An 8,827-nucleotide genomic window follows, 5' to 3' on the forward strand; every position below is an offset into this window, starting at 1 on the left:
ATCAAAATGTCCACACTACTTAAAGCCACCTACACATTCCCTAGGTGCAATCCCTATTAAAGCTGAAGCACATTCCCAAAAATAGAATAATCCTTCAAGGTGGACAGAACCACAAAAGGCTCTGAATACCAAAGTCATTGTGAGAAGGAAAAAAAACAGTTGGAAGCACCATGCTTTCTGATTTGAAACTAGATATCAAAGCTACAATAACCCAAGCAGTACAGTATTGGGGTAAAAGCAGACACACAGGTCACTGGACCAGAACTGAAGGCCCAGGGAGAAACCCACACATATGTAACCAATTATTTCACAACAAAAGAACCAAGAATATAACCTGAGGCAAAGGCAGTCTCCTCAATAGGTGGTGCCCAGAAACACTGGGCACAGAAAAACAACAGGCGAAGAAAAACAACGTGACACCTATTTAGCATCACACACAGAAACGAAGTTAAAATGTATTACAGACTTGAGACCTAAAACCACAAATACCTGGATAAGACCTTGGGCAAGAGGTGTGGGAAATCGCACAATGATGTCCTGAGTTGGGAGGTTATAGGGAAAGCTTTGCAGAGCAGATCACTGCTCTCTGGCCTTCCTGCAAACAGTTGCAGCAGCTCACTTACCTAGTTGCTGTGTATCTGGGGGGCAGGCGAGACTTGGCTGATCTAGTGCATGTCTATCTAGGGGTTGGGTTCTGCATGGGCTCACCAAGTTCTTGGATCGTGTTGTCGCGTGGAATATTTTATCCTGTCTAGATGTGATTTGCACAAAATCTTCAATACGTTCTTTCTAGCATGTGGCCCACTGATGTGTTGCACATCGTTTGTAGGCTTAATGACTATGAGAGCCTGAGAGCAGCTCGTGGAGACGTCCCTTAAACTCCCTCACACCTCTCTTGACTTACGTGGAGTCTGAAGCAATCCTTTCTGCTGTCCTTGGCTTTGCTGGACAAAGCCAAATGCCAAACCCACGACAATGTTTGGATCTCAGTCTGACTTGAGTTTTGGGATTTGACACCAGAAGACAAAGCTACAAAGGAAGACTAAACAAGTGGGACTACATGAAACTAAAAAACAAGTTCTGCACGGCAACAATATCTTTCACAGAATGGGAAGGCAACATAGTGAATGGGAGAAAATACTTGCAAACTACATATGTGGTCAAGGGTTAAAACACAAAAGATATCAAGAACTCCAACAGCGCCACAATGCAAAACCAAAGAGCAAGGACGGACCTGGCAGAGTCCTGAAGGGGCATTCTTCCAATGAAGACATACAGATGGCCACCACATACATGAAGAGAAGTTCCATGTCACTCCACATTAGGGAAATGAAAGTCCAAAGCCAAAGAGGTATCACCTGAAACCTGTCTGAACGGTCTTATCAAAAAGACAAGAAAACACAAGCGTCGGGTACAATGTGGAAGAAAGCAAATCATTGGGCCCTGTTGCTGGCATTGGAACTTGGTGCAGAGGCAGTCGCAAACAATGTAAAGTTTCCTCACACAATTCAGAGGAGAACATCCATATCATCCAGCAACGTCCCTCAATTACCCCCCCCCCCCCAGGTACTACTCAGAACACATGAAATCACTAACTCCCAAAACTGACTTCAAACCTGTTATCATGCCACAGTGTTTATAATAGCCTGGAGGGCATTATGCCTAGTGAAAGAACTCACACAGAGAAAAACACATATAAATGCTCGCACATATATTGGAAATCTGAAACAAAAACTAACAAAACAAAAAACAAAAATCCTCAAAACAGAAGGAAACAAGCCCATCAATACATAAAGATGATGGCCAAGGGAGGGGGGCAGGAAGGAGGGAAATAGGGTAAAGGTCAAAAGACAACACCGAATAAAAAAAGACCATGTCAACAGGGAAAGGGAGAGTAAAGGTGACTCAATATCTCAAATTCTAGTTTCCTCTATTTCAGAGACCTTAGTTCAGTCCATTCCATTCACTAGACCTACTAGAATAATGAGGAATTATCAGGTCTTGACAGTTTTTGCATGATGAGTTCTTTACTTAGGATTTCGTATCCAAAAGAACACAGTGCTTAGATTACTAGATAACTTAGATTTTCCATTATTTTTATGGTTTCTTGAAGTGCCATGATGTCACAAAAAACTCCTCAGTGCTAAGTGGACACTTTCATTACCCTAAACGTATGTACATACCACTAAAATAGTACAATAAAGGTAAGGTGCATTGTCCATCGCACAACAGTGATTGTTTTACTTCTTGTTGTAGTGAGCTTTGGTGACGAAAAGGTTAGGGGTATCGAGCTCCTTATCAAATGCCATGCCATGGATTATGCAGAATATAGTAATCATGGTAACCAAGAAAATAATGATCTTCAAGATAATCATAATCTTCTGAATTACTGACAGAGACAACTCACCCCCGGGGACAAAACAGACGGTTAGGAGCCTGAGCTGCTCCAAGTGGCCTACACCACACCATCATCCTGAAAACATAAAGCACCAGTCAGCTCGACATGGAAGTGTGGGAAAGCGCCGGGGGGGGCATCGCATCGCGCTCCGCCCCAGCCAGTGCTGGCACTCCACCAGCGTGGCCAAACACCGAGGCGCCCGGGAAGCGCGTCCCGCTCCCAGGCCTCTGGCTCCAAAAGCAGCAGGAGCAGCAGGGCCGCCACCCTCCGAGGCTGGAGGCTCGTGGCTCCCAGTCTTCTCCACGCAGGGCCCCGCCTGCGCTCCCGCCAGCGCTCCCGCGAGCACTACCGCTACCCCTACCGACAATGCCATGGCTACCGGGTCGCAGGAGCCAGGCAGCAGCATGTCCCCGGTCGGGGGCTGAGGTGGGCGTCAGTCGCTGGCTGGCCCAGACACTTGGGGGCTTGGGGCTGCAGGCGGGCTGGGAGCCAGGACTCACAGCACCGCTGCAGCCTCAGCTGTGTCCCTCACCGGGCTCCGGCCCCGGCCCACGCACATGCGCGCACTCGTGCGCGCGCGCTCCCGCACACCTGCTTGGGCCCAGGATCCAAGCCGCCCCATCCCCCCACCCCCACCCCCACCCCTACCCCCCCGCAGGGGGCACAGCTCCTGGGCGCCACCGTCTGCACCACCGCACCTCCCTGTGCCCACCAGATGCTCTGACCGACTGCCCGCCAGCCTGACGGCCGGGAGCCAGGCAGAGGGCTCCAGAGACCAGGCCAGTGGGACAGGGACTGGCAGGTGTCTCCTCCCAAGGTGGACACCTCCCTGTCACCCCTCAAGAGACCCAGGAACCTTTTGCATAGCTGGTTTCCCAGGGAGGTGGCTGGACGTGAACCCAGTGATCCCTCTTGCATCCTAGGCCACTGTGTTTCTTCTTCACTCTGCCTCACATTCCCGCCAACCGGGGACATCTACAGCCGTGCACCCTCCTCGCTCGTGACCCGTGACCGCAAGGGCAGCCCTAAGGGACAGGGAGACACACTGGGCACACGAGACTCCTTCCACCTCCCTTCTCCTGGAAAGGCCGGTGCTTTTCAGCTCTGCATGCCCTTCCCATGGCCCTACCTGGACTGCACCACCAGCGGTCCCACCCTCAAGTCCACCCTGCCACCGCTGACTGTGGCACGTCCTTCAACTCTGTGGAACCGCCTGTCCACCTCCACTACCTCCCAACCCCCATGTTTTCTTCACACGGTGCCACAGATCCCAAATCCTCCGTGCCATTTTTCTTTCCTTGGGTTTCAATTGCTTTTCAACGTTTCTTTCTTTTGGAGAGAGAGAGAGAGAGAGAGAGAGAGGCCATCACCCATGCGATTGTGCAGCAAGCATCGACTGAACGCGCAAGGCGTACCCGACCCTGCTCTGGAGGGCCAGTGTGCAGAGGTGGGCAAGGAAACGTATGCCTGGGGATTCAAGGGGAGCCACTGGACTACCGTCCAGGGTGAGGAGGAGTAGAGAGACCAAGCAGTCGAGGCTTTCTACGAAAGGAGCATCAAGGGCACGAACCTACGCAGCCCTGGAAGGAGAGCAGGGAGTCACGGACATATGGATCATCGAAGGCCAGTCCCAATGGGCAGCCTTCATCACGTGTCCTCACCGGAGGACTTGCAAAGAGGCACCCCCAGCAACTCAGGCCCACCAACCTGACTCTCCCTGGAATGTTTCTCTGGAATCTCAGGTCCCTTGTACTTCATTTTCACAGGCAGGAAAGATTCTTCCTGCTCATGGCTGCCACTTCCCTGGCCCTGCCTTGACACTTTCCCAGAACCGCAGGTCCACGCTTTCCTTCCTTCCTTCGTTAGTTCGTTCCTTCCTTCGTAGGATCCTACCTCCACCCGCCAACCACCAACCCAGTCAGACCTCCATGGGCACTCAGGGTGGGTGTGTGTTTAGATTGGAGACTAAAGTCCTTCATGTGGTCACTGAAGAACCCAGAGTTCCTCCATTTTCTCCCTTCTCCCTCCTGAGGATATCAGGTACTTGCACAGCCAGCAGCACAAGGGGTGATAAAAGGGAAAGAGAACAAGGAAATGCACATGGGAGCATGTTATCAGCCTGGTCTAGAATGCCTAAAATATCCACCTTTTCACTCCTTCCTTCTTTTAAAGGCAAGAATTTTTAAGTAGTGATCTGTGAGAACCTATGTCCCACAAAACATAGAAAATGCATCCCTAGATATGCACCACAAAACACTGAGGGTAATTCTGAAAGGGCTGGCCTATGCTGGCAGACCTCATCTTGTTCTGTGTCATTCACCTTGACCACACCTCCTCCCCTTGAGCCACCCCCTCCCCCCCCAACAGAAATGGGACCCTTCCCCAGCCAATCAGGTGAGGCCACAGCCATTACCTCACCAACTGCCCTAGGGGAGTTGGTGCTCCCCTTGAGCCACCCCCTCCCCCACCTAACAGAAATGGGGCCCTTCCCCAGCCAATCGGCTGAGGCCATAGCCATTACCTCACCAACTGCCCTAGGGGAGTTGGTGCTCCCCTTGAGCCACCCCCTCCCCCACCTAACAGAAATGGGGCCCTTCCCCAGCCAATCGGCTGAGGCCATAGCCATTACCTCACCAACTGCCCCTAAGCCCCAATAAAACCTTTCTGCTTTGGTAACTTGCTCTCCCTGGTATCTCACCGCTGCCTCTGTGCAGGTAGGGAAGTCAGCTCTAGCTAGCTGGAATAAAGGCTCCTTTGCTTTTACATTGGACTCGGCTCCCTGGCGGTGTTTGGGGATCACGATTCTGGCCATAACATTTGGGGGCTCGTCCGAGATCCCCAAGACCCCCAAGGGACCACCGTCCCACAGCACTAGAGCAGTGACAACGTCGTCCTGTTCCTGTCTCCTGATTTGTTCATTTTGGCCCCTCTGACTGGCGTGACGTGATAGCTGAGTGTGGGTTTGATTTGTATTTCCCTGATGGGGAGCGACGTTGAGCATCTTTTCATGTGCCTGTTGGCCATCCGGATGTCTTCTTTAGAGAAGTGTCTATTCATGTTTTCTGCCCACTTCTTCAGTGGATTGTTTGTTTTTCAGGTGTGGAGTTTGGTGAGCTCTTTAGACATTTTGGATACCAGCTCTTTGTCCGATATGTCATACGCAAATATCTTTTCCCAATCCATTGGTTGCCTTTGAGTTTTGTTGGTTGTTTCCTTTGCTGTGCAGAAGCTTTTTATCTTCATGAGGTCCCAATAGTTCATTCTTGCTTTTAATTCCCTCACCTGTGGGGATGTCAGATCGGAGATCCTAACGTGTTCAGCCATTTCCCACCTCAAATTCTCGTGTGAATGCCAACATCCTTCTTCGGACTCTGGGCACCCAGGTCTCACTCTTGCCACAAGTCACGGACGGCTTGGGGGTTTGGTCTGCATTCTGGACCCCAAGCCTCCTGATGTCCATGGTGCTGTGTCTGACTCTGTGTCCCTCCTGTGTTCTACCTCAGGGTATGAACATCTCACCCATGCCCGACAATGAGAACCGTGAGGAAGGGACCACCGAAGGAGGCTGGATGCTACTGGAACAGCGAGTGGAGCACCTGGTACCTGCTTTCCTGGGTAGAGACCCCTCCTACCTCTTCACATTCTTGAGCACGTACAGAGCTTTTGCTACCACCCAGCAGGTCCTGGAAATACTGTTTATGAGGTGAGCACCCTGCCCTTCACAGCCCAGTGTGATTCAGCCCCTGAAAGCTCTGAGTCTCAGGAAAGTCACCAAACGTCCTGGCCTCTCACTTTGTTCCTCCGATCCGGGTGGAAACACTCCAGGTCCTCAGTGGGGGCACTGCAGGGAAAGTCACCCTGGCCTGTGGAAAGCTCTGCTGGCAGGGCTGCGTCTCTGCTGGGTCATCTTTGTCCTCTTGCCCATGATCAACTTTCTGCCTCATCCCTCACTGTCGCCAGGTGTTGACTTGGGCTATTTTCCCATTGGAAAAGGAGATTGGAGGCTCTATCTGTGTGTCTGAGTCCTGGCTCAAACCAGTCAACGATGCCCAGGATGAGCAGGACGCCCAGACCCACACCAATATGTGTGATGGAGCTGACTCGGGCCCTATCATTCTTCAAACACGCACGAAGCCCCACTAGGTGCAGGCACTTCTGTAGGAGCTGACTGGGATCCAATGCGCAGAGCGGACGGTACCCTCCCCTCCAGAGCTCCATTCTAGTCAGCAGTCAGGGACTCTGGATAGGACAAGACGTAGCATCCACAGGACAGCTCATATGATGTCCTTCTGGCCTCCTCCAGATACGGATGCTTCCATTCGGAGGCTGAGGAGGATGGCGGACCCCGGGAGCAGGAGAAACGGTGAGTAGGCTGAGCTCAGGCTGGAGGGCCTTCCTTCTCCAAGAGGGCAGTGCTGAGACTGTGCGTGGGAGGGGCTGCAGGACCCAGCATCCCACACGTCTGAGAGTCCTGTGAGAGGGCAAAGTTCTGAGGGCTTTCTCTTGGAAACAAGGAAAGGGGTTCTGTCCTGTCTGGTCGAGGATGGGCTGTGGGCACAGGGAGGCAGCAGAGGGTGCCAGAGGACCGCGTCAGCCCCTTACAGAGTCCATCCAACCCCATCCCTTCCCACTCACAGCCTTGCCTGGACCCCCATCAGGGGACCCAGAATAACGGTTTTGGGGAGCATCACGCTCACCACCTTGGGGAACAATCACGGTGCGTGCTTAGCAAGGGTACAGGACACACAGTGAGGGCTCAAGGAGCACATATCACCCACACGATGGGAGAACGGTGTCAGCGGGAGGACACCCACACGTGCACTGAGTGCATGAGGCAGCACAGAGGCACAGGTCGTCACGTTGAGGGCATCAGGAGGGTCCCAGCAAGCCCAGGTAAGAGACAGAGTCCTCTTGTCCCGTATGTGCGCAGATTTTCGTGGAGCGCTAGGGTATGCAGTGAAGGCACTGACTCACCCCGACACCACCCCTCCACTCACGCACGGACTTGAATTCCAGTGGGAGGTAGGCAGCGGGACACAGCGAAGAGTCTGGCTGGCTTCCCCAAGAAGGACAGAGACGACCACATCATTGGCTAAGGGGTTCCCGTCAAACAGAATCTTGACGGTCCCTCTTCAGTGACCAGGTCACTCGTAGGCGGGACTGCCAAATCACAGGTGGACCACGTACAGAACCACCCTCTGGACGTCCAGGACCAGGAGGCATAGAGGCCAGGTCCCACAGGCCTGTCCTGAGACATCAGTGGGAGAAACACCCCATGGTGATTGTTCTGGCTACTTTTGTATCCCCAGGGCCATCTCCTCCATCCTGGGCACCTGGCTGGATCACTACCCCGAGGAATTTTTCCGCCCTCCAGACTTCACCAGCTTGAAGCTGCTGCGGGCGTTTGTAGGGGTCCACATGCCGGGCTCCGAGCTGCAGCGCCGCGCCCGCCTTCTCTACTCATGGCGGAAACACCGTGAGCCCAATGAGCCCGAGTCCCTGGGCGAGGAGGACTCTGGGTGGGAGATGTGGGCGTGTGGAGGGGACGGGGTATGCCACAGAGAACATGTTTCCTGAGACTGTAGGTGGGCCAGGCGTAGGGACTAGTCTCAGATCACTGTTCCATTAGCCTGCCGTCTGGGAGATTTCCTCCTGGTGGGTTCTTTGACTCAAATGACAATGTCTGCGGGAGAGGTTTCCTTCCATGGAATGGCAATCACGCTGATTTGACACTTCCATACTTGAAGCTTTGGTAGCAGCTCTAGAGCCCCGTCCAGACGTGCCTCGGGAGCGAGCCCCCGCTATCTCTGTGGTGCCCACTGCAGCCTCGTAGCCCAGGCTGCCGGAAGCCACCAGTTCTCCTGGAGCTCAGCGCGTACGAGAATCGGAGACCCTCACTGCAGCGTCCCCGCCAGGGCAGGAGGTACTCCCAGCTCTGGCTGACAGTCAGGAGCTGGAAGAGCCACCTGCCCCTTTGGTGGCCCCAGAGCATGAGCAGCCCTCAGCCCCAGCCGGCGGGGTCACGGAAGGGCTGGAGCAACCACCTGCTGCAACTGAGCAACCAGCCTCAGCTCCCCATCAGCGGCTCATGTTGGTTTGTCATGATAGGATTGGGCATAGAGGTATTTAGTGTACTCATGTACTATTGGCTTCTACTTAACACATAAATACAGTTTCAAAAAATTTACTCTGATCCTTTGAAATTACAACTTCAAGTGTCAGTACGTACATTCGCAGGATTTTACACCCGTGACCACTATGTACTCCTAGAACATTTCCATCACAGAGACACGTGGACTACTAGTCACCCACGGCTCATTCCCTCACCCCAGTCTCTGCAACCAGCGATCTCGGTTTCTGCTGCTTCAGGTCCTCTGGGATTTCCATGTGTGTGCAAACACAGGCAGCAGTGGCAAAGCCAGCGGTGCA

General features: G+C 53.1%; 1 protein-coding gene across 2 annotated transcripts; it reads left to right on the forward strand.

Moving 5' to 3' along the window:
• Window positions 1-5,030: 5,030 nt before the first annotated feature.
• Window positions 5,031-8,585, forward strand: LOC123383820 (ral guanine nucleotide dissociation stimulator-like). Of its 2 annotated transcripts, XM_045052170.1 has the most exons (5): window positions 5,031-5,112; window positions 5,902-6,101; window positions 6,702-6,761; window positions 7,708-7,874; window positions 8,146-8,585. In XM_045052170.1, exons 2-5 carry the CDS (start codon window positions 5,905-5,907, stop codon window positions 8,229-8,231), a joined length of 510 nt encoding a protein of 169 aa, XP_044908105.1. In that variant the 5' UTR covers window positions 5,031-5,112; window positions 5,902-5,904; the 3' UTR covers window positions 8,232-8,585. The 2 variants fall into 2 exon arrangements, with proteins under 2 accessions (XP_044908105.1, XP_044908104.1); XM_045052169.1 differs by lacking the exon at window positions 5,031-5,112 and having other exon boundaries at window positions 5,610-6,101.
• The last annotated feature ends 242 nt before the right edge of the window (window positions 8,586-8,827 follow it).

This window comes from Felis catus, chromosome A2 (assembly GCF_018350175.1).
Source record: "Felis catus isolate Fca126 chromosome A2, F.catus_Fca126_mat1.0, whole genome shotgun sequence".
In the NCBI taxonomy this organism is placed as follows: Eukaryota; Metazoa; Chordata; class Mammalia; order Carnivora; family Felidae; genus Felis; species Felis catus.

What these genes read in the sequence shown, in the direction of transcription:
- LOC123383820 (XM_045052169.1), top strand. Translation starts at nt 5,851, where the DNA reads ATGTCCATGGTGCTGTGTCTGACTCTGTGTCCCTCCTGTGTTCTACCT. An exon ending in CCCCGGGAGCAGGAGAAACG is followed by an intron (nt 6,762 to 7,707) that starts GTGAGTAGGCTG and finishes TTGTATCCCCAG; the next exon opens with GGCCATCTCCTCCATCCTGG. An exon ending in CTACTCATGGCGGAAACACC is followed by an intron (nt 7,875 to 8,145) that starts GTGAGCCCAATG and finishes CCATACTTGAAG; the next exon opens with CTTTGGTAGCAGCTCTAGAG.